Genomic DNA, 25,652 nt, shown 5'->3' on the forward strand with positions numbered 1-25,652 from the left:
TGGGAGAGACATATAGGGGTGGGGGCTGTAAGTGGCTACACAGGATGAGAAGCTTTGGAAGGTATACCTCAAGCCAGTGAGGATAAGAGGGCAATGAAAGCAACAGGATGAACAAACAGGAAGCGGGATTGTGCTTCTAGAAGAGAACTTCAAATGGCAGCTGTACACAGAGCTATGTTCAGTTTACAGAGGTCTTGTTAACCATATGCCTTTGAAGCCAGAGATTATACAGAACGACATGCAGGAAATGCATCTGCAGAGGCCTGTGATGATAAGCAGAGAGGATAAAACATTATAGAGGAGGCAAAGAATGGATGCGGTGTGTCGCTTGCCACTGGTTGCTTGCTAAATACTGTTGGCGGTACCTAAAGAGTTATCTCCCACAGGTTTTCTTTTCTAAACAAAAAGCACAAACACACACACAGCAAAATCCCAAGCTGCGTGGATCAAACTCGGTGTAGCAAAAGCGGTGAAGACTGAGAAGAAAGTGCAGCCGCAAAAGATACGGCCGAGTAAAGATCACACGTCCCTTTAACCATTAAAACGGCCCACTGTCCGTTTTCTAGGTGTACAAAATGCAGCTAAAAAGCTCCCTTGTTTTCCAGGTTTCGCTGCAAGAAGGACTTTAATCCTCCCTGGAAAGCCTTTAAGGACAAAACCAAGCCAGTGTTGAGAAAACAAGGGTGTGAACTTGTGCAAGGGGAATGTGGAAAGAGCAGGATCAGGAGTCCAGCAAGAAAGGACAACATCATCCTCAGCTAAGAGAGCCTCCTTCCCTTGAGAGAGAGGGATAAATCTCCTCACCAAAACCCTGTCCATTCCATCCCCCTTCGGTCCAAAACATACTTCAGTGACATGACAAGAGAAGAAGGTTGATGGACGAAGGATGTGCCATTTCCTCAGGTTCTGAATTTGTGGAGGAAGGAGAAGCGCAGCAAGTTATCATCCCGCATGCATTGATCAAGGAATATCTATGCCTAGGAATACTGCCTTGGAAGCCTTGGCCGGAGCAAAGGAGGCACCTGCCAGTCTCTCAATGGGGCAACCCTCAACCTCTGCTTTTGGGGAACCTGAAACAGAAAGTACGTTTTTGGGAGGAAGGATGGGAAGCAGCCAGAAATAATTGGGTTTGACACTGCTTCAACTGCCATGTCTCAGAGCTATGGCATTCTGGGAGTTGTAGTTTGTTGTGCCAGCTGTGGAGAAAGTGAGCTACAGTATAAATATAAAAATACACACACACTATATATATATATATATATACACACACACACACACACACACACACATTATATATATATATATATATACACGCACACACACACACATTTTGGGGCAAAATGGGATATAAATATAAATATAATAAATGTAAAATATGATATATAACAAATGTAGTATAAATAGGCAGAGAGGTTGTGTGAGAAAGTGGACTATAAATATAAATGTATGATCTATATAATACATATGATAAGTACAGTATAACTAAATAGCTAGGTAGCTAGACAGAAACATAACTATCCTTCAGTGGAGGAGAAGCATCTCTCTCCCGGAGCGAGATCAAGGAGGCAGTTCGGGGACAGAGGAGCTGAGGGAGGGAAGGCGCTCTGCACTTGCTCAGAGGCACTCTTGGGGGAGAGCCCTCCTTGGGCTGGCAGAAGAAGCCTGAAACCTCCCTATTCCCACACTCCTATGAGAGCCCCTTCCTCCTCACAATAAGCCCCTGATAAGCGCCCAAAGCCAAGTCTTTCCTTCCTCGGCACTCACTCACCGCTCCCTCCTCCTCCTCCTCCTCCGTCTTCGTCCATGATGTTGTTGTTGTTGTTGGGGCTCCTCTGGAGGCCCAGGGCAGCGATAGCCTTAGCAGCCCTCAAGCCTTCGCTAGTTGCCCTCTTTCTCTCTCCTCCTCCTCAGCCGCCTCTCCTCCTTCTCTTCTTCTCCTCCTTCTCCTCCTCTTTCTCCTTCTGCCCTTCCTCTCATGTGACCCGCCCCGAAAGAAATAAATAATGAATAACCCCAAATAACAAATCACTGAAGAGAAGGAGGAGAAGAAGGAGGGGAAAGGCCGCCTCCATTGGCGCCAAAGGGGCCTGAGGTGACTCTAGGCTGCATCCACACTGGAGATATAACCCGCTTTGGTCCGCTTTAATTCTTTTCTGTCTCAAGGCTGTGGAATTCTGGGAGTTGGAGTTTTGTTGTGGGGCCCAGAGCGGAGCTCCGCTCTGGGCCCACAACAAAACTCCAACTCCCAGAATTCCACAGTCTTGAGACAGAACAAGTTAAAGTGGGGCCAAACCGGGTTATTTCTCCAGTGTGGATGCAGCCTAAAGTCGCCTCAGGCCTCTTTGGCGCCAATGGAGGAGTCCCTCAGCATTTGGGTCCCAAAAGGCGCTGAAGATATAAGGGACTTGTAGGCAAAGGGATGGCAGGATTTGCCCATAAGAAACATTGGGGGAATATTGTCCACTAAAACCCGGGACAAAATGTAGGACAAAATCTAGACCAAACTGTAGGACAACTGCAGGACAAAACTCAGCCCAAAATGTAGGGCATTTAAGAAAAATGGACCTTAAATGTCCCACATTTTGGGCCAAGTTTTGTCCTGCAGCAGTTGCCCTACAGTTTGGTCTAGATTTTGTCCTACATTTTGTTTCAGTTTTTAATGGACAATTATGGCAACCTTACTATATTCTCCTATGGGAAAGTATCTATGTTTCCCTATGAGAAAATAGTCCCCTATGTTTCCCTATGGGAAAGTATTCTCCTATGTTCCCCTATGAGAAAATAGTCCCTTTTGTTCCCCTATGGGATAGTATTCTCCAATGTTTCCCTATGAGAATATAGTCCCCTATGTTCCCCTATGGGAAAGTACTCCCCTATGTTCCCCTATGTGAAAGTACTCCCCTATGGGAAAGTATTCTCCTATGTTTCCCTATGGGAAAGTACTCCCCTATGTTCCCCTATGGGAAAGTTTCCCTATGTGAAAGTATTCCCGTGTTTCCTATTGGAAAGTATTCCCCTATGGAAAAGTATTCCCCCATGTTTCTCTATGGGAAAGTGTTCCTCTATGATTTCCTATGGACAAGAAGTCCCCTATGTTTCCCTATGGGCAAGTATTTCCCACTGTTTTTTTATGGGCAAGCATTCCCCTATGTTTCCTATGGGCCGGTGTTCTCCAATGACTCCCTATGGGCAAGTAGTTCTCTATGTTGCAAAGTGGTTCTGTTTAAGACCCCAGACACTCCTTTGCCTTTCTGCTCTTCCCCATCTCCAGTTTTCTGCTCCTGACCCCCAAGAGTGAATCAAAACTTGCGGCCCAATGCACCATGCTCAGTGCGCATCAGGTTGGGATGGTGGAGTTATCCTTTTTGTTGCGTTTATCTCCAGCCATAATACTTTGCGTACTCTGAAAAACCTCAGGATCCCCCACAGTATTGTGATAACTGCCTTTCCTAGGTGTATAGTGCTGTTTGAACTTATATTCTGTGGGCCCTTTCTTCTGAGCCCCAAATGCTCTCACTCCTTGTATCTCTTGTTCTGCACCTTTTCCAGAATCATCTTCAGACTTTATTCATGTTGATTTGGACCACCGAACCAATGTTAATCGTTCCACATTTGATTTCAATATGGAGCAGACATCAATAAATTAAGACGAAATTGAGGTAACAGTTTATTTTAAGCATACCATTCACATCACTATAGCTAAGTCATAAAATAACAAAACTGCATGGTGACTGATGTATATATAAGATTGAGACCGATATGTAGAACTTCATGCAAATGCTTAAATTCTTCCCAAGTACTGTAAATGTAGGGCACGTTGGTGACCTAAATTCTAGGTCCTAGAATGAAAACTGGGTTGATTTTTCACTTCAGATTTCCATTTTAAGTCACATGCTATTCCTCCCCTCTGATGTGTCGTGAAAACATAGTGATAAAATATGGTATTCACGGTGTTTGAAGTATAACAACATAAAAACAGCTGTTTCAAAAATGCTTTCCATACTATGAAAGGAGCTTCTCCAATTGGAATATAGAACTAGAAACGCTAGACTTTGTGCAATTTTCAATAGAGTGTAATATCTTTTATCTGTTTTTCATCAGTACAGTACATCTCCTACTGTCAGGAAGTTCCTCCTAATGTTGAGGTGGAATCTCTTTTCCTGTAGTGTGAATCCATCGTTCATGTCCTGTTCTCTGGAGCTGCAGAAAACAAGCTTGCTCCATCTTCAGTATCACATCTATTCCGATACTTAAACAGGGCTATCATATTGCCTCTTAACCTTCTCTGCTCCAGGCTAAACATACTCAGCTCCATAAGCCTCCTAGGCAATGGTTTCCAGACCTTTCACCATTTTCCCCCTCCTCTGGACTTGCTCCATCTTGTCAATATCCCTCTTGAATTGTGGAGCCCAGAACTGGACACAGTATTCCAGAAGAAGTCTGTCCAAAGTAGAATGGAGCGGTACTAGGACTTCCCTCAATTTAGACATTATATTTCTATTGATGCAGGCTAGAATTGCATTGGCTTTTTTAGCTGCCGCATCACAGAGTCAACTCATGTTCAACTTGTGCTCTACTAGGAGGACTCATAGATTTCTTTCACATGTAGTCTTGTTAAGCCAGGTGCTCTACCTATGCATTTCATTTTTTACTGCTTAAATGCAGTACTGTATCCCTGTTGAAATTCATTGTGCTAGGTTTAGCCCAGCTTTTTAATCAATTAAGGTCATTTTGAATTTTGATCCTGTCCTCTGAGGTATTAGTTATCCCTCCTATATGGCGTCATCTGCAAATTTCATAACCATGCCCTCTATTCCATCATCCAAGTCATTGATAAAGATGTTGAATCTCACTGGGCCCAGGACAGAACCCTGTGACACCCCACTGGCCCTTGTCTCCAGGATGAAGAGGAACCATTGGTGAGCACCCTTTGGAGTCAGTTGGTCAACCATTTACAAATCCACCTAAGAGTTGCATTTTCTAGTCCATATTTTACTAGCTTGTTTGCAAACAAATGTGTATTTCCCTCCTCCGCAAGCTCTTGTCTTTTTGTCTAAGTAAAGAAATGGCCTACCTACCTAAACACTGACAAGAATCACGTCTCCAAGGTTGGATAGAGACACAGGCCAATAACAACCATTAAAAGCCATCTTGCTGCATCCCTTATCACCCATCAAGTTCTTCAAGCAAAACCTTGGCAATCGTCCTATTAATGCTAATTGAGACTGTCAGACACAAGAAGAACTGGCTTTCATTAATTAGCCAGATGTCTCTATTTCAGAGGAAGGATACTGACAAGTTAACAAGCCTTCCTTTATACAGTGTTGTAAAGAGCAAATACAACTTCTGAGGATAGATCTTTCAAAGCACTGTGAAAATAATAAACATAAAATATACATGTTGAGTTGCTACTTTATAATGGTAATGTAGATCCAGGGCTTAGTTTCCAGTAAACATTTAAAATAAAGCTGAAGGATCATTAAGCGTCCATAAAAGAGAATAAAACATTAATTCATATCTGCACAACATAAACATGGGCAATCTGTCTGCAGAGCTCAGAAAAACTGCCTTTTTAGATCATAGCTCCCAGACTCACTGGGGATTCCAGGAGGTACCATCCCAAGAGGTAACTTTTCCAAGCTCCGCTTATGTCAGAATAGGTTAGTGTAGCTGTATTATAAGTAAGGAGAGCCAGTGTGGTGTAGTAGCTGGAGTGCTGGACTACAACTCTGGAGACCAGGGTTCGATTCCCAGCTCAGTCATGAAACCCATTGGGTGACTTTGGGGGAGTCCCATGCTCCTTCTCCACCAGTCTGTGTCCTCTGCTACAGTCAAGCTTAGTAGGGAAAACCAGGAGGACAAGAAAATCAGCAAGCAGCCGGGTAGATTTCCTTTTTTTAACCATATGAAACAGAATTAGTAATTCAAGCAGCACTGCTGGGCCAGGGGCAGACTCACTTTTAATGAAGACAGCACTAGAACAACCCAAATTTTTTTTGGGGGGAAAGCTTTAATACAAAATGAGAATGGCTGTTTTAAATAAACTCTACAGAATTTTTGTCAGTACAGCTGATTATGCAAACAATTTATTTTCGAGCCTAAATTTCTTCACGTGCATTTTTATAAGTCCGGTTATAGTTTCGTTACCAAACATTTCAGCAAGTTGCAAAGGTGTTAACCCTCCCATGGGATGTTGCACATCAGCAGCAGCATTCAGCAGCAAATAGCAAATTCCCAGATGCCCTGAATAGATATGAGAGAAAGAGAGAGAGAGGCATAGATATAGTTGGGTTTTTATATATACAGTATAATGTATTTTATACAATAATATGGGCTTCTTCATACGAAGTCAGACTTTTTTTGTCTATCTAACATAGGGGTAAAGTACAGCCGTGGGGTCACTTGTAGCCCCTGCAAGGAAGATTTTATGGCCCATGACACCTCTAGAATCCCCAGACAAAACTTTCACTGGCCAAAAAAGATGGTGAACTGTTGCTCCTGGAAGTCTCCCAGCAAGAACAGGCTGCTTACCTGTAATTGTGGTTCTTCAAGTGGGCATCTGTTCCCTCACATAACTGGGTTGTGAGGAACAAATGAGACCTGTATGTGCCTCCAAGTCGCCTGTCAGTTTATGGTGACCCCATGAATTTCATAGGATCAAAGAATCCTCAGATGTTGTTTTGCCAATTCCTTCCTCCTCCTCTCCTATGCAGGTACTAACAAGGGCTGACCCTACTTAGCTTCTAAGATGAGACCAGATCTGTGGCCTTAGGGTATTTAGGTCTGGGGAAAATTGATGCCTGGAGATAAAGAATTAAGGAATTAGTTTTTAGCCTGCCATGATGAGAATTGTTTTCTCCTTGAAGCTTCTCTCCATCATGCTATTATCAAATTGTTGGGTGTGAGAAACTCATGTCAATCTACTAGAAATCAACCAAAGCTCCAACAGTAGTTCCTAATCTACCTCCTGCCTTAACAGTTCACCTGTTAGGACAGTCCTCTATACTATATTTAAGATGTTCAATCTAAGTCTAGTTTAATGATTAAAAAAACCAGAATAAGCAGAAAATACAAGGTGCAATGTTTTGATTTTCTACATAAATTATGTTAATTACCTGTATTTCTCAATTGGTATCTATGCATATAAACTAGAGTATCTAGATTTTATTTAATTCAGTCAACCTCCATGGCATTTTTTTTCACAGTATTAACACCAACAGATATTGCTCTCAAGAATTTTCATAGCAAGTAACTCAGAATAACTGAGCATATCCAAAATGTATGCCCTTCTTTGTCTACCTTTTTCTTTCGGGGAGCAATGCTTAACCAGATCCGATCTGATCTTGAAAGCTAAACTTGTCCAGGCCTGGTCAGTACTTGGAAGTGAGGCTACTAGGGAACAACAATTGCTGTAGGATATATTCCAAAGAAAGACAATAGCAAACCATACCTGAGAATTACTTGCCTAAGAAAACCCTGTGAAATTCATGGAGTCACCATAAATAGACTAGGAACTTGAAGACACTCATGTTGTCCACCTTATTTGCACTAAACCTTATTCACCTGTAAAATCAACTTCTATGGTTTTCTAAAAATGAAATATCCCCAAAAGTTGCTTCATCTGCACCAAACATGATCATTTGCTTCATACCTCAGACCTCATTCTTCATTCAGCTCTACCAAGACTTTAGATTTTATCTATTTAGGTGCTCTGGTTTAACAAAATTTGTTAATAGCTTCCTAACTAGCTCAGCAACAGATGTGCAGATTAGAATTTACTGAGTACAATGTTTTAAAAGTACCATCAAGACTTAAAAACAGCAGTAGGAATAACCTTAGTTATTATTATTTTTAACACACTATTAGGGACATTAATGCAAATGTTAAAAGATCTATTCTGGCTTTTTTGTCTTTAAATCTCATTATGAGTTAAGATGTAAGACTACAAAAACAGGGTAGGGAATAAACTAGATGTTCTGGATTTTCAAAAACTGGTATGTATAATGTCGTTTATGCCATGCATAATCATTCTGCATTGGCAGACACAATATCCTACAAGTATGTGAGAGTTATTTAACTATCAACACACTTGACTTCACCCTCCCTCACAGCTGAATGGCAAAGGAACCCAAGGCTGGGAATAAATAGGGAGGTCTCCACACCTTCAGACCGACCAAGAGCCTCAGGACTGGGTTGGGTTGGCACTGGATCTGTATTTCTAAGTTGTTGTCTTTTTAAAGAAATATCCATACTATGTTCTTCCTGTACCATTTCTTTTCCTCCTGAAATTTCAATACTAGCCACAATATTTGTATCCATTGCGTGGGAGGGGGGCTGTTCCAAAGCTTTCCCAATACAGGCCATGGTAAATATAATACATCTATACTCCTTGCCTCAGTTCCTTCATATTTTTGATCAGCCCCACTGACAGGGGATGACTTTCATCACAGAGATTACCTGCTGACCCGTGTTCCCTCATTACATTTTGGTTACTGGACTGAACGTTCCTCTCCCTCTCATTCACAATTATAGTTCAAAAGTGGTATAGCTTCACACCACTTTAGCATTACGACTATACAGAAACACTTTTTAAAAATTAGAAACACAAAATAGAAACATTGTGCAAGATTGTGAATGTGGATAATGGGAAGGGAGCAAATTTTGAGGGGAGGTATTGAGTTCTTGGAGGAATTGGCAACGATGGAGGGAAACCATGCCCCCACCATGCCTCAAGTGGGATAAAAAGATATGGGGTAATGCTAAAATCCACTATAACCTATGAGAAACAAATGCCAAAAGCCTGGTGTATTTGAGACATGAATGGATCTGGGAATGGAAACAACTCTTACAAAGCATTACAATGCATGAAATCCTGAGTCTCTTGATATTTACCAGAACTATTGGGCAATCTAGAGGAGCCCTAAATCCTTCTATCTCTACAGTCCTGAAGTGTTTGTCTTATTAGAGATAAATAGCTGGATAATGGTATGCATGGGTCAGCCATCAGGAAAAAGTTGGGATATAAATTTAATAAATATGTTTTGTTCAGGTAATGAACAGAAGCTAGCGAACATGATTCTCATCAGGCATAACAAGAAATACATGGGGGGAAATAGTTGATTTCCCAAGTCACAGTATCACCCTTGGAATCAGAATGGCATTCCCTTGAAAATGCATTGGTTTTACCCACTATGGATCTCTATTAACTTATCTAATCTGTCTCTAAAGAAGGATGGTGACACAGCTATATGCTTTTTTGTTACTGCACAGCTAAAGTGCTGGTCTATTATTTAATCTTTTAAGATATTTATGAACCATCATTCTACCTGACAACAGACCTCCAATAACCAAGAATGAATGCCTACACGGTAAAATTCTTTTGATAGGAAGTGGTGATTTAGAAGGCACAAGGATGAAGCATGCCCACTACCTAGGGCCTTGAATGATAAATGCAAATCTACTGTCAAGTAAAACTCGGAGAAAAAATGGTCCAAAATGTTACCATAAGCAATAGCAAGATGTAGTGGCGTCGCTCCATCACACTGTGGGTTCTGAACATTCACATTAATTCCAGGGTAATGCAACAGCAAAGAGACGAGATGCATTTTTCCAGTGTTTACAGCAGCATGAAGGGGTGTGTTTCCATTCTCTGCTGCTTGGTTTACATCAGGTATAGGAAATGCCTAAAGAGAAAGAAGAGAAAAATCAGCAATATATATATATATAGTTTTGAACATTTTGTTATTTTTACTGTTATCCATTCCCAAGTCAATCTCGGCTCAAGGCAACATCTGCAAGATTTCTTGTCCTCTTCTGCTCTGCTCTGCTCAGTTCCTACCAATCCATACCCATGACCTCTTTTATAGAGCCCATCCATCTAACATGCAACCTTCCTCTCGTTCTGCTTCCCTCCATCTTTGCTAGCATTATTGTTTTCCCCCCCCAAAGAATTGTGCTTTTCCATGATGTGGCCAAAGTACAACAGCCTGAGTCTAGTCATCTTGGCTTTCAGAGGGATTTCTGGTTTGATCTGTTCTAGTACCTATTTGTTTGACTTCTTGGCTGTCCATAGGATCCTCAGCACTCTTTTCCTAAATCACTCCTAAAAAATGTACTTGTTCCGTTACTCACTTCTCAGCCTCTCCTCCTGTCCCTCTAGCAGCTCATTACCACTCCCATTAGTTAGTCATTGGCAATTACTATACAGTATATATACCCTAAACCGTAGGGCCTAAAGGAACCCGATCTGGTCTGATTTTGAAAGCTAAGCAGAGTTAGGCCTGGTTAGTACTTGGACAAGAGAACTCCAACCAATACTAGCTGTTGTAGGCTATACAGTTGGCCCTTCATATCTGTGGGAGTTGCAGTTCAGCAAAATCTGGACAGCAGATCTACACTGCAAGGTTGTTTGGAGGTTAAAATGGAAAAGATCTTGCACAACAGGGAAGAATGAACAGGGTCTAAGTAGATATCAGCAAAATAATCAAACCGTTTTACAGCAGGCTGCAATCCTATGCATGTCTACTCAAAAGCACAGCTAGGAAAGGTTTTAGTTTTTGGACTTCAGCCCCCAGAATGCTCCACTGGCCATTCTGGTTGGGAGAATTCTGGGAGATGTCATTCAAAATTAACTTTTCCAAACTCTGCTTACAAGTGAGTGCCTATGTGTCCCATGGAGTTTATATGCAAGTAAATGTACACAGGGTTGCAGCATTAATATACTTATTTTCTTCTAACTTAATAACATCAGCAGCATAAAAGAATTAATATAACAAAATCTACAGAACTGACCATTTCAATGAAATAATCCAAAATCTTAGCCTGATCATATATAGCGGCTAAAAATAAAAGGTTTCTGTTTTTTTCATCAACAACACCAAGATCCAGCTTCTGGCTTCTAACAAGATAATCCAAGACATCCGCGTATCCCATCTGAACAGTCTGGAGAGCTCTGAGGAGGAGAAAAGCAAATATAGCAACAGTTAAACCGGATTGGAACAGAATGCAAAAAGGCAAAAACAGTTTTCATATTTATCTTTCTAAAGAGGGTGATTGGTAATTATCTTTTACATTTCAACATAAGAAGTACCCTTTATTTTTTATAATATTTGTAAGCCATCTTTTATCAAAACATATAAAGGCAATGAATAATAAATCTTTAACAATCTTCAATAAAACATTAGCAAGTAGAAGATACTTTGGGCCAGTGAGGCCACTCAGGTCTCCATGGATAAAGATGGATGAAGAGATATTGCAAGGTGTTTACTTGCTCTTTCAAGTTTGGTGTTGCTGTTATGTACCTTGAAGTCAATTCTGACTTATGGCAACCTCTTCCAATAGATTTTACTGGAAAGATTTATTCAGAAGGTTTATCATTGCCTTCCTCAGGCGCTGAGTGAGTGTGACTTGCCAAGGACATCCAGTGGGTTTCGATGTCTGAATGGGGATTCGAAGCCTGGACTCTCAATACTCAACCCTGCTATATTATACTGTCTTTCTCACCTAGAACAGGCTACACACACAGTTCCACAGTGTGAGAACCACATATCAGCAGGATGTTGGGTTTCAGCTTCAGTTTATTATCACGTACTTCACCTGATGCCAGATTTCAGAAAGCCCTCAAGCATAGTGCTCTTGGTGGGTTCCTACACCTTCTTCTTGGTCAGTGATAGTCACTCAAGTCTTCCTATGTTTTCTGAAGAGATGGCAGCACTCTGAAATGGAAACCAACCCCGCCAGCAGGCTATCATGTTAAATTATCCCAAATACAATGCATGGGATAATATAACATAGCAGTTGGCCTAAGCCTGGTGCAATTGCCATTTCTAAGCATTGCCAACCCCCATGGAGTGTGGGGTGGGAAGAGGGAACTTTTTAGAAAACTCTTTATGGTTTGTGAAAGGAATCAGATTCAACTCAGCATTTTATTTAATGATGTAATATCAGGTGGACTCAGGCTTAAAATCCCATGGTTCTATCCTGAACAAGTAAGTAAACCAACTTTACACATAAGTTCTACAAAAGCAACATAGTGGCAGCAACTAAGCAACAAATGGCTATGAAAGCCATGCAAGCTCACCAAAAAGGAATGAGCACTACAGTGGACCCTCCATATTCTGGATCAGCTTTAGTGTTTACTCCTTATTGAAGTTAGAGGTTAGGAACACAGGAAGATGGGTTTATTTGTGTTTTTCCCATGAAGATGGGGAAACCATAGAATCATAGAGTTGGAAGAGACCACAGGGGCCATCCAGTCCAACCCCCTGCCATGCAGGAAATCACAATCAAAGCATCCCCGACAGATGACCACAAATAAAAAACCCCACTATTTTTTTACTTGAGAGAACACCTCTCTAATAATCTGTAGGTCTTCTAGCACAACTATACGGTCAACATCTGCCATAAGCTGGTCACAGAATTGTGCTGGAGGACCAACAAATGTCTAGAGAAATGTTATCTCTAGTAATTTCCAGGTCTTCCAGCTTGACCTCTGGCAAAAGTTGGCCACAGAGTCATGCTGGAGGATCGAGAGATTCCTAGAGAGAACATATTAATCAAATCCACAAATAACCAAATCCGCAAAAGTGAGGGTCAGCTGTATTCCTGAACTATGCATGTCACACTGGTACAAGTCAAGATATTTTGGAACATGGCGCAGAAAGTGTTGTACAAGTTTGACTTAATGTGAAGAATTCAGAACATTTACTGTTATGTTCAACATAGCTCTATCACATTTAGGTCTTAAAGTAACTTTCTGACTTTTCTTCTTGATTCCCTTTGAGCCAAGATGAACAAGAACTCAGTTCCTTGCCTTCAAGTGGTCACTCACTATACCAAATTAGCTCCTACAAAAAAGCAGGGATTGGCATGGTTCACCAGATAGCTTTCTCAATGATGCTACAGTATCTTTTAGAACAGCAGTGGGCAACACATCATCATCACAGGTCACATATACCTCTGAAGGTTTCTGCAGCCTTAGTTCTGAAGCAGCTGTTTTTAAAAACCACCTCTCGACATTAAAACAAGTTCAGCAGGAGACATTGTTTTGAAGGAGACACACACTTCGAGAAGCTTCCCAGCAGCATAATTTCCTATTTGAATAAGGTGTGTTCTCTGTACACACCTTCTCTTAATCTGGACATGCAGGACTTTCTTCTTCCGCTCCCCAGATTGGGCAGCATGTGGCATCAACAGAGCATTCAACCTCATGCAGGATTTGGATAGAGACTAGACCTGCCAAACTTGCCCACCAGTGTCTGACTGCAACTCAGAAGCAAAGAAAACTAAGATAATGTGCTGGGTGTATGTGTGTGTGTGTTTTTAAATGAAATATGTTTCAATCTGGTTGTAATTTTTGATTTTTAATCTCATTTTAACTTTGGTATTTTGTGGGTTTTTAACTATATATATAGGTTGTAAGCCACTTTGAGTTCCGAACTGAGAAAAAGGCAGGATAGGAATAACAACAACAATAATGCCATCACCTGCACTTTTGGACAGTTCATGGAAGGCTTGGCTATGGGGACTGTCATGATGAAAGGCTGCACAGGCTGAATCTCCCTTATCCAAAACGCTTAGGAGAAGAGTTTTGGATTTTGAAATACCTGGATTTGCATATATGCACATAATGAGATATCTTAAAGATGGGAACCAAGTCTAAATATACAAGTAATTTGTTTCATATAAACCTTATACACATGACCTGAAGAATCTCTTTCTCTGCTAACAGCCCTCTCATATATACCCTAAACCACTTCTGGGTTGCTGGAAAGCCCTCCAGAGCTGGTTTTCAGGTGGCATGTAGAGAGATATAAGAGGACTGGAATATTTAGCCAATATTAGACTAGGCTCAGAGACAGGGAGTAACAATTACAAATTATTAACATAATTATATTAAACTATGCGGATTTTGTATGGGTGGAAACTAGCAGCAACCAGCACAGAGGCTCAGTTTGTATAAGTCAGGGAAATTTACATGCAGCCTGATCATTCCTATGGTATTAAAAGGCTACCTTGTGCCATAGATTTTGTGAGCCCTGAGTGCTCTCAATATCTATGTGTCCTGCATTACATGAAACAGAAGGGAAAATCAGAAAGAAGGAGCTGACAGAAGCAAGTGTCCAGTTCTAAGAGACGAGACTGAAAAACAACAAAGGTGAGAAGTAAGATAGAAAAAGCAAGCTTGTTTAGGGTTTTTCCAAGATTTTATTTCTTTCTCCTCTTTGATGCAGCTCATTAAAAAAAATATGCAGTGGCATTTTGTGATCAAATGTAAGTCACCACAATGAAATATATGTTTTCCAGTTTTGACACATCATGCTCATTGTTATAATAGTGAGAGAAATGTTTTAGATTAAGATATATAGTGACATCTGGATGCTGAGAAACAGTGTACTGAGAGACAGTTTCCTTTAAAATCTCCAACAACGAAATAGGCTTCAAACACTTGACCTCCAACTCCCTCCTGTGGTGCAAGCAGGAACCAGTTTCAAGAAACTAACATACCTACAAGCATTAATACATTTCTATTTTGCTGCTATTTGCTACTGCTTGACTGAATTTAAATATGCAACTATTAGCATTCTAGATAGTTCCCCACTATATATAAATGTTGACCACATTTGCACACCAAAACAATCCATGGTTTGGTTCACTGAAACCTGGCATGTTGTTTCTGCTATTTTTCCCAGCATTGACAAACCACAATCTGAATCTATGGTTTACTGCGGGTAAGCTTGCTTCTTGCCCTGTCCTGTCCGAAAGAAACACAGGCTGACAAAAGGGATAGGAGAGGAACAAATTAGAAGGCAAACCTCAATACATTTGGCTGTCTATCATCCAATTTGTGATTTAGGGGAAAGAACCCAAACCATGGATGATCAGGATGTGTAATGTTGCCATTGAAAGTAAGGAATAGAGTTCACTAAGCACTGGAATCAATTCCAATGGGATTCCTTCAATTGAAATGAATGAAGGAGGTTGCTGGCTTTGGAGCTGCATCCTTTGAGAAAAGAATGCAGTGATTTGTACCACATTAATAGTTACACAATGCTACGTTAGTAACGTCTACAGTGTATTTACGAAGCAGAGCAAGTCAACATTTCTCAGTTATATATGGAAACGTATCTTCAGACCTTATGAGGCCTTGCAGTGATTTAGATAAGTCATCTCCAGAAGCATTACCAACTCTATTCACTGTACAGTATTTAAATCTCTAGGAGCATTTTTCTACTGTCTTGGGTGTATGATTTTTTTTTTACAGAAAAGAGAGAAGTGAAACTAGCAGTGAACATTAAAACATTGGTAGTGTGTCATGATTTTTGGTATTACATACAAAATTGAGTACAGGCACATATTTCAAGGTTATATGAAAGCATCAACTTGAAGACACTGGCCACAATCCAACAAAAAACACGCTTGTGTGCAAATTCTGTAGAAAAGGATGCATCCCAATGGATTGCGCCCAATGACTTCATAAAGCAGTGCAGCTTTTGCATCAGTTTTACTTTTATGCACGAACACTGAAGCAAGGAAAACATACCACTGAAGAGTTTCCTTTTCTAATCTAAAGTATGCTTACCTTTCTTTAACCACTTCACTGGATTGCTTTCTAATGGCAGAAACAGAATTCTTGTCAGGTTGTTCAGAGGAGAGCTGGGTACTGACCAATGTCTTATAGAACTGAATTTTAAAAAGCATGACATTTAGTGAGAAATCTTATCGCTTAATTTAAATAAAACCTATTATTATTATTATTATTATTATTATTAATTCCAATTCTGTCAATACTCTAGCAAATAAATGTCATTAAAAACCCAAGTGCATTTTTGTTTTGGAACATTATTCCATCCTGGTTCCCCAGCTCTGAAGGTATTTTACCACTATAGTAAAACCATAAGGATTATTTTAGACAGAGAAGTTCATTCACCAGCTGTCCCAGACAACTCCTAGTATTTCTAACTATGGAGCATATCAGACACGACTGATGGCAGCTTAAGTTTAAAATATCCTAAGTGATCCGGGTTGAGACAGGCTGCCTCACAACCTCTGTTGTCGAAAGGACATAACTTACTTAGGTGCTAAAATGTTTTATGGATCTCAAGCGTAACTGTCATCCTCATATCCGACATGGCCACACAAACCCTCTGCATCTCCTTCAGTAGTGAACTTTCCAACAAAGGTGTACTAGGAAGCCATGTGCAGCAAATGCGGTGACTAACTACTATATACTTTTGTATCATTTTATATTAAGCAAGAAGTCTCTCCCACTGCAATTTTATGCATCCCTTGCTCCCTTATCCCTGCTAAGAAAGCATTTTGTTTTATTTTTATATAATCTTAGCTTGACAGTTGAATAGTGCAAGAAAATGTCTTTTAAAAAATAGAAACACACACACACACGCGCTCGAAAAGTATAAAGAGCAGGCTTCACAAATGCAGTCTAATTAAGATGAAGTAACAAAGGCCTGTTACAGACTGCCAAAATAAAGCTGCTTCGGGTCTCTTTGGAGGTACAGTATGCTGTTTAAATGATGCATGCATCCAAAGAATCCGGAAGCTGCACCAAAGCTGCACTCCAGTGCTTAGGAATGGAGTGTAGCTTTGGTGCGACCTCTGGACTCTTAGGACCCATGCATCATTTAAATAGCATACCTCCAAAGAGACCCAAAGCAGCTTTATTTTGGCAGTCTGTAACAGGCCTGAATCTCTGCTGGACAAGAGGCTTTGCTCCTTCACATATTTCAGGAGGAAAGCCACTTTAGATTGCATGATTTCTGAATTACATAAATTATAAAAATGCTTGTGATGGGGATGCTACCTTCTCTGAGATCAGATTAAGGCCATCATATTTTGTATCCACAACTGGGAGCAAACCCATCTGAACACTTCATCTCATGTAATGATAAGACAGAATCCCAGTTCATGAGCAGTATATCAGTGCATGCTGCCCCACGGCTCCAATTTGACTCCAACTAGTAGGAGAGCCAGAGTGGTACGTTAGTTTAAGCATTGGACTGTGACTCTAGAGATCAGGGTCCAAAGCCATGCTTGGCCATGGAAACCCACTGTGCAAGTCACACTCTCTCAGCCTGAGAGGAAGGCAAACTCCCTCTGAAAAGACCTTGCCAAGAAGTCCAAAAGTTGGAAATGACTTGAAGGCACACAACAACAAACTAGTGGGAGTGACTAAACCTTATTTATGTATTAAATGCATATTCCATCTTCTGCTTATAAATAGAATTCAAGGTAACAATGAACTAATCATGAAGCAAAAAGGTATTGTTAGATCTGAAACAGGACTCCTGGTTTGTCACTCCTCTTACATAACAAAAGGTGTATGTGAGCTTCCAATTTTTGGTTTAAGGGACCCAATTTGTATTCAACCATATATTTTTTGCCTACTGACTGGTATCTAGTTATTTCAGTCACAACCACTGTTGAGAGAAGGACATGGACAGAGTGCATAAGTACACTGTTTGTGAACAGAAAACCAGGATTCTGGCTCACCATTACATTGAGACACAATTGTTGAAACAACCTGCACAGGACCAGACTGAGTATCTCTCTTAAATTCTTCAGCTTAAAAGAGATGTTACTAATTTAACATAATCCATGTTTCAATTGCCTTTCAGGTTTTTTATAATTAAACTCAAGGTAGTCTGCATTAAAATACAAGTACATTAATTTAACTCATCAAGCCACTTTTAAAAGAAATGATATAAATTTACATATGTAAATGCACACATTTTAAGCAAGAGCAAAAGAACTATTTCAGGTATGCTCAGCAGACTCTTCAACCCCATTTCGGTTTGAAGAGAGGTGTGCTCTGTAGCACTTCTGTTCAAGAAGAACAAACCCAAAGTCCCCTTGGCTTGCAGAATTAATTGTGTCATTCTCCAAATCCCAGTCCTCTTCATTCATTGCACGGATCTTTAAAAGCTGTTGCAGCTCAAACAAATTAGTTTTTTCACAGCAAAATATTAAGCACCAAGAGCCACCTCCTTCTCCCCAAATGCTCTTTAGGACAGGGTTTGGGAATCTGTGCCGCCTTGAAGTTGTGGATCCCAATTCCCTTTAGGCCTAACCAGACTGGTCCTTTCGTGAGGAATTAGGGAGTCACCAACATTTGCAGCTCCACAGGTTTTCCACTCCTGTTTTGAGATGTAAATATATGAATGTTGATTCCTACAAGTTTAGATCTCCTATTTCCAGAGGCTTTGCCAAATACACTTGTCTAATTCAAGACAACAAAGACAAAAACCCTTTTAAAGCAGAAATGCCATTCAAGGAGAAGAGAGGGGCTTCAATTGACATCCAGTATAGTAGAAGCCATAGAATTATTATTTAGGACCACTTGTGTCTTATTTATGAACAGGCACAAGAAAGCAACTGATATTGAAAGCCAATGTTTCCCACTTTACTCTAAAAAAACCAGCCTCAACCTGAAATCTTAGCCCCACGTACCTATTGAAACCCATAAAGGTGCCTCTTCTTAAGCAATATCTAATTGCATAATGATTATATGTATGTTAGTGAAAATCAGATAGATTAGTGTCAAGTGACAGTTGTACATAAAGCCAAATATGTTTTACAGAAAACAAGACTACACGATCTTGCTTGGAGTATACATTACAAGAAGTCTCTCAGCAGAAAAAAATATTTTGCAGTGTGTAAAGGACAGTTAACAGAGTGATCAGCATCTAAATAGTAAGCATAGATAAAATTCCAGTTAATTTTATGATCTCAAATCTATCAAGTGCTTGGAAGGGTTATTTTTGGGACCACAACTTCAGAATTCCCAAATCATGGCCAGTAGCTTAGTGGCTGGAGAACTGTGGGGGTTGTGATCCCAAAAAGTGGTTATCTTCCAAGCTCTGTTCAACAGCCTTAAAACCTAAGCTTTCCTCTGGCTTGTTCTTCTGGATAGATGGATGGATGTGGCACACAGAAAATTACTGTAACAATCTCCTCTGAGAATGTGCTTTCCTAATTGCAATGGATTTCCAAGCAAGCATACTGCAGCCTTAGAGCTCTAAATATCTGCAACTGAACCAACACTGTAGAGTGACAAATTGCACAGGGGAAATATATAATAGTTATCTATAAAGAGACACTTGTACTGCCCTCTTATCTGGGAAAGTACTGTACATGATCCAACTATAAAAACATTTCATAGCTCTTGAATACCAAGCTCTTCTTAAAAGCATCACTCTGAAAGTGCATTCAGTATCAGGTAAAAATACTGTTGCTGCCATAGATAGCTTTCTTATAAGGCTAGTCAGAGGCGTCACTTGGGGAATGTGGAGGGTGCGGACCACACCGGACTGGGTAGAGAGCCAGGGAGGGGGGCAAGGCAATTCTTTCCCCCCTACTCACACTGGGCCTAGTTCAATGCAGGGTGACAGACAAACCACAGGGTATACAGTTTCCTCTCTTCTACTACCTTCTCAAGGAGAACTCCTAGTGATTCTCAAACAGCTCTCAGAGCATAAATAACAGCCTAAACCATGCTTTTGAGGATATGAAAGAACAGAATACCACATTTCCCCCATCCAAACCCAGGCTCAAACTACAGTTTCAGAACTTGGTTAGACAATCACTTGCAAACCATGGTTTGTCAGAATGTGCTGATGTTGACATTTCCATAAACTGTCCCACAGTCTAAATAAAGGCAGATGAATTTAGAAAGGTGTTCTAGTAACCTTACAACAGCAGCCAAAAATGAGGGATTCATATGTTATGCTTATATCTTTCTGAATGACTTCAGGAAAGGTAATGTATGCTCACAGCAACATACACAACAGGGCTGCACAGAAAAGAAAGCTGGAATTAGGTGATTTTTCCCCCCAATGTGCACATATGGTGGAAAATTGATATGTACTATCATGACATGCATGAAGCAGACCACAGAGCTATAACATTCAAACACATCCCTGTAATATATATACTGTAGTAAGTCCAAAGTGATTCCATATGGTGGGGAATATTTGGCCCCACAGATGTTTTAGACTCTAGCTCCGAGAAGACCAGCCAGCATGGCCAGTGGGCAAGAAATATGGGAGCTATTGGTGAAACCATTGTAAGGGCTAAAGGCTCCTCACCCTTATGATAACAAGATGGGGTCTTTATGTTTGCTTTTCAAAAGTCCTGCAGACCTCATTATACTCAACAGGCCTGAAAAGTAACTAAAACCATATTTCTACTGTTTAAAAAAATACTCTGACACTTCACTGTAATGTTAACTTGGTAATGCTATTCCATCTTAGTCGTCCTGGTTGTTATTAAAAACACATTACTAATTTTAAATTATTGAAACACTTCATCTTGGCACCTGATGGGTCTTAAAACTACTTTCCCACAAATACTTCAAACAACTACCATTAGCATTTCTGATCTATTGTGTTTTTACCTTCACTATTGCATGCCAGAGACTGGCGAGTGCAAATGCTCGTATAGCTAGTAACCACTGGGCTATCTGAGGGTTTTTGATTGTATACTGTATGCCTGAAAGCATTTCCTTATATCCAGACGCATCTACTGAAGACATGAAGTGTAAATAGTCAAGGAAAATGTATGGTTTCTGGTTGTTCACAAGTCCCATGCGGTATTCACTGAGCGCAGCAGCAAGAACAGAGTTCAACTCTGAAGAGGGGACTTCCTTGGAGTTTGAACCCTCAAGAAACGCAAGGCGAACTTCATCCTCAATAACTCCCATTTCCAGTTCCAACAATTGTTGCTTTTGGTTGAACTGGAGCTCAGACAGCCAGAAATGTGCAAAATGAACAAAATTGTGTCCAGAGCAACTCCATTCCCCCATCTCACTAATAAGAGTATGGGCTGTCTCCAGCCAGCCCATGACTGCAGTGCTATCAAAATGATTGAAGAGCTTCTCAAATAGATCTTTTTCTGGGGAAAAGGGGAGACTAAGTGATTCCTTGGAGGACGCAGCTCCGCTGGCCCTGTCACTGAAACAGGGTGGCACTTTTTTGCCAATATGAGGCAGTGGGACAGCTTTAAACAGAGAACAGTTCCTCATCTTGAGAGAGAAGAACTCCTTTTGCAAATGATTATTAGCTACATGAGAGCTGTTCACTAATGAGCAGATATTCGGAAGACGAAAGACCTCATTCTGCTGATTTAGGGCACTTTTGCGCAGCTGCTGATGTCCTAAATCATCTTCTTGTTCCATATTAAAAGAGATATGCACCATCCGCCTGTCCTCCAAGCTCTGCATTGTATTGAGCCACAGTATATGGTGGAATGCCTTTTAGCTGCAGCATGAATTATGAGTTAATGAATCTCAATATGAACCTGAAACAGAGCATAAACACAGGACATTAACATATGAATACATTCATTTTTACTAAATCAGAGTCAATAATTTTAATCCATTAGTTTCATATGCAAACAGTGATATGATACAACCCCTACAACAGTTTGGGTTTTAAAATAAGGTGTTGCTGATTATATTTTCCTATTAGCGTGAGTAACGGCACTTGCAACTTGTGAATGCTATGTTACATGTCAGTTGATGTTACTATGTTGTTGTTTTTTACATTTTTAATTAAAATTCACCAGAAAGAAATAATTTTGAATTGACAAAATATCTGAGCTACAATTACAGTTGGACCTCCGTATTCGCTGGGGGATCTGTTCCAGACCCACGCAGCCCCACCCCGCAGATACAAAAATCAGTGCATGTTCAAGTCCCATTGAAAGTAATGGTGGCGGCACACAGGCACCGCCATTAACTAAAACAGGGTTAAATCTGTGAATGGCAAGTCTGCCTATTTGGAAGCTGTGTTGTATCCACTTTACGCTACCCATTCTCCACCACAATAACCCTATCAAGTACCCAACTGCCACTAAAGTAAAGAAGACATGTCAAAAAGTACATGATTCTGCTATGTTAGCGCACCTGTTCTGGCATACATTTACCTTCTTTCCTTTTAGAAGTGGATCACTGCAACTGACTTTTGCCCTTTTGCTATGTGATGCAAAGCAACTGCTGTCCTTCTCCGGCAAACCTGACACCAGAATACTTACTACATCACAATCGCTTACTTTAACCAATGGGATCCTAGCAGGTGATTTATGATGTCATTGTCTGGAATCAAATGGAATATAGAAACACTTTCATTTTTAAAAGGGGGATTTCTTATGGATTATTGCTGTTACTGTTATTATTGTTCTAGCTGTTATTTCTATTATGGCTTTTTCTCAGTTTTGAGACTGAAAGCAGCTTACAACACATTAAAAAAACATACCAAGTTAAAGAAGTTAAGACAAAATGAAATAATAAAAACTGGGTTAAAAGATATGTCATTACACACATCAACAGATCAATGAGCAAGATCCAGCACAGTGTTTAGGTGGGATGGGACTCCTATAGAAATGCCTGCCGAAACAAAAAGGTCTCCTCTTGTCTGTGAAAAGAAAACAGGGAGAGTGCCAGTCTAGCTTCTCTGGGAAGGTAGTTCTAGAGCCAGCAGACTGGTTTGTAAAGGAGCAAAGCTTGGGATCCACTGGGTTAGATCCTATTCTTACTGAAGAAAAATCATTGCTAGTATCAGGGAGGTAACCTGATTCCTTTAAGGTATGCAGTCAGATGCTAAAGCTAAGTGTTGTTCCACCAGTGCATCTGAATCTATACAAACAGCCCCAAGACTAACATCCATATAACAAAATGAAAGCGATTCAAAAGCTACAGATTTCCTAAGCCTGGAGGAAAAATCGTGTTCAACTTAACTTACTTAAATATTTACAGTGCCTTGCAGATGTATTTACATCCCATGGAGTGTTCTACATTTTGTTGTACAGTCAGCTCTCACATTTGCGGCTTTGACTTTTGCAGCTCTGATTATTCTCCGTTTCGGTTAATGTGTTATCTCTAGATCCTCCAGCGTGACTCTGTCAGACACTGACCATAGACATGTGCTGGAGAACCTAGAGGTTCATAAACAAAACACTTATCTAGACATTTGTAAGTCCTCCAGCACACGGTTCTATGGTGAATCTCTGGCAGGTTGATGGTGTCACACTGGATCATTTCTGCAGTGTGTTTTAGACCTTAGACTTCCTTAAATGACTACTCAAGTTTTCATTATGTTGTTTCTTCAACTATGCTCTCCAATGAACTCTGGGCCCTTCCAGAAGGCAGCGCATCATGCGGGAGTGAAACTGCACACAAGGTGACTCCAGGAGACAGTGGGTTGCACCAGGGATTATTTGGTCATTGGACTATTATCATTATCTGGTTGCACCAGGCTTGCGAATGCATATGCCTCCCCACACTACAAATCCCAGGAGTCTATAGGATGGCAGACTAGCCGTTAACAGTGGGGTCAAACCAGACTATTTCTGCAGTGAGGATGCGGCCTTAGATTTGTAGTTCTACAAGGTCTTTTGCCTTCTTGACCAAAGAGTGCTGGTGACCCACAAAACTACAGATCCCAGGTTTCTACAGGATGGAGCCATGGCAGTCAAAGCAGTGTGCCTCACCAAACTACAATTCCCAGGATTCCAGAGCACGAATCCTCGGCAGTTAAAAGCAGTGTCAAACTGGCTTCTACAGTGCAGACACAGCTTGGGACTCAAAGTGGTTTAGATCCCTAACACACTGGAGAAAAAATCCAGTTTGAGACCACTTTAACTGTCCTGGTTCAGTGCTAGGGAATCCTGGGAAGTGTAGCTTATAGTGGCCCCAGAACTCTCTGACAGAGCAGGCTCATTCTCTCACAAAACTACAGCTCCCAGAATTCAAAAGCATTGAGCCAGGGGCAGTTAAAGTGGTGTCAAACTGGATTATTTCTGCAGTGTGTTTTGGTCCATACTTTACCTCACAAAAAGCAGAAATATATAATACTAGAAAAATATAATATATATAGAGATTTGTAAATGTAAACAATATAAATATATGTTTAATATATTTACATATTGTTATATATTTCTGCTTTATATATAATATATATTTTATATACATATAATATATATATTATATGTACATATACAATTATATATATGTATGTATATATATACACACACACATATATACTATATATATATATATATATATATATAATACATATACATATTATATATATTCATTCCACTTTTTGTGAGGTAAAGCATGTTTAATAACATGATAGAAACTATAATGCCTGATATAGGTCCAAAACACATTGCAGGAATAATCCACTTCGAGACCGCTTTAGCTGCCCTGCCTCAGTGCTAGGCTACCCTGGGAGTTGTAGTTTATTGTGACCCCAGAGCTCTCTGCTAGAGTGACAGACAGGCTCAAGTTCTCACAAAAAAACTACACTTCCCAGAATCCCCAGCATTGAGCGAGGGCAGTTAAAGGGCCTCAAAGGGGGGTTTGGGCACCAAGCAAAGCCCCGCCCCTTTCGTGACGTCACCGTCCCCTCTCCCTGAGTGAGGCGTCACCTGCAGCCTGACGTTGAGCATCATAGAGGCCACGACGTACAGGTAAGGGAAGTTGATGCGGAGCTTCCAGGCCAAGTCGAAGAAGATGAGCAGCGTCCGCGTCAGGCCCTTGCAGAAGACCCCGTAGGAGCGCGCGGCCACGGAGGAGGAGAGCCGCGCGGCCAAGGCTGAGAGCAGCGGCCCCGCCGCCATGTACGACTCAGCGCTCTCGAAGCCACGCCCACGCCGCCCGAGACCCGGATGTCCAGCGCCTTTAAAAAACAGCCGTTTGGGCCACAGGTTCGGCCGTAGGCAGGAGAGTGCGGCGTCGTGACGTCATCACGCACGCCCCCGCCCCGACCAATCGGATCTCGGCATTTAGATTTATGATTTCCTTTCACCTAAAAGCCTCCCTCAGTTTGGCTCTTCCTTTGCGCTGACAGGATCTCTTAAAAGTCACGATAAAAATAAATTTAATTAAATTAAATTAAAAAATAAAATCAAAATAAGAAAGAAATATTAAAAATTGAAAATAAATAAATAAAAAGTAAATAAAATTAAACATTAAATATAAATAAATAATAAATAAACCAGGTCCAGTAAAAATTAAATAAAAATATAAAAAATAAATAAATAAACAAGGTCCAATGGGGGGAAAATATATAAATAAATTAAACCAGGTCCAATAAAAGTTAAATAAATATAAATAAATATAAATAAATAAATAAGCCAGGTCCAATAAAAATTAAATTAAGATATATAAATTAATTAATAAATAAACAAGGTCCGATAAAAAAATTAAAAAATGGAAATAAATTAAACTGGGTCCAATAATAAATAAATAAAAGTGAAATAACAATAAAAAATTAAATATAAATAAATAAATCAGGTCCAATAAAAATTAAATTAAGATATATAAATAAATTAATAAGGTCTGATGAAAATTTAAATAAAAAAAATAAACTAGGTCCTGTAAAAATGAAATAAGAATAAAAAATTTAAATACAAATAAATAAAACAGGTTTGATAAAAAATTAAATAAAAAATAATTAAATATAAATAAATAAACCAGGTCCGATAAAATGTAAATAAAAGTTTAAATATAGATATAAATAAATAAATAAAGTCCAATAAAATTTAAATATAAATAAAAATTTAAATATAAATAAACCAGATCTGATAAAAACATTAAATAAAAAAAAATTAAGCCTGCCAGCCCCTTTTCCTTT

General features: G+C 40.0%; 2 protein-coding genes across 5 annotated transcripts in view; both read right to left on the reverse strand.

The window, feature by feature from the left end:
• CYTH3 (cytohesin 3) overlaps positions 1-1,976 on the reverse strand; it is a 51,143-nt gene extending 49,167 nt beyond the window's left edge. Inside the window, exon 1 of the mRNA XM_042437628.1 lies at positions 1,769-1,976. Coding sequence (XP_042293562.1) covers positions 1,769-1,805 — 37 coding nt within the window. The 5' untranslated portion in view covers positions 1,806-1,976. The remainder of the gene's footprint in view (positions 1-1,768) is intronic.
• Positions 1,977-5,744: 3,768 nt separating this feature from the next.
• On the reverse strand, positions 5,745-24,616 carry LOC121914528. Of its 4 annotated transcripts, none has more exons than XM_042438018.1 (6): positions 24,485-24,616; positions 20,411-21,312; positions 15,581-15,681; positions 10,792-10,951; positions 9,503-9,683; positions 5,745-6,243 (listed from the first exon to the last, which is right to left on the reverse strand). In XM_042438018.1, the coding sequence occupies exons 2-6, from the start codon at positions 21,233-21,235 to the stop codon at positions 6,074-6,076; spliced, it is 1,437 nt and encodes a 478-aa protein (XP_042293952.1). In that variant the 5' UTR covers positions 21,236-21,312; positions 24,485-24,616; the 3' UTR covers positions 5,745-6,073. The 4 variants fall into 4 exon arrangements, with proteins under 4 accessions (XP_042293952.1, XP_042293951.1, XP_042293953.1 ...); XM_042438017.1 differs by having other exon boundaries at positions 24,445-24,581; XM_042438019.1 differs by lacking the exon at positions 24,485-24,616 and adding an exon at positions 22,755-23,401.
• Positions 24,617-25,652: the final 1,036 nt, after the last annotated feature.

Source organism: Sceloporus undulatus, chromosome 8, assembly GCF_019175285.1.
Source record: "Sceloporus undulatus isolate JIND9_A2432 ecotype Alabama chromosome 8, SceUnd_v1.1, whole genome shotgun sequence".
Classification (NCBI taxonomy): Eukaryota; Metazoa; Chordata; class Lepidosauria; order Squamata; family Phrynosomatidae; genus Sceloporus; species Sceloporus undulatus.

Excerpts from the sequence above, each read along its gene's own strand:
- LOC121914528 (XM_042438018.1), bottom strand. The coding sequence starts at position 21,235 with ATGCAGAGCTTGGAGGACAGGCGGATGGTGCATATCTCTTTTAATATG. Across the intron at positions 10,952-15,580 it reads AGTGAAGTGGTTAAAGAAAG|AGCTCTCCAGACTGTTCAGA; the intron begins GTAAGCATACTT and ends TCTCCTCCTCAG. Across the intron at positions 9,684-10,791 it reads TGGATTATTTCATTGAAATG|GCATTTCCTATACCTGATGT; the intron begins GTCAGTTCTGTA and ends CTTTCTCTTTAG.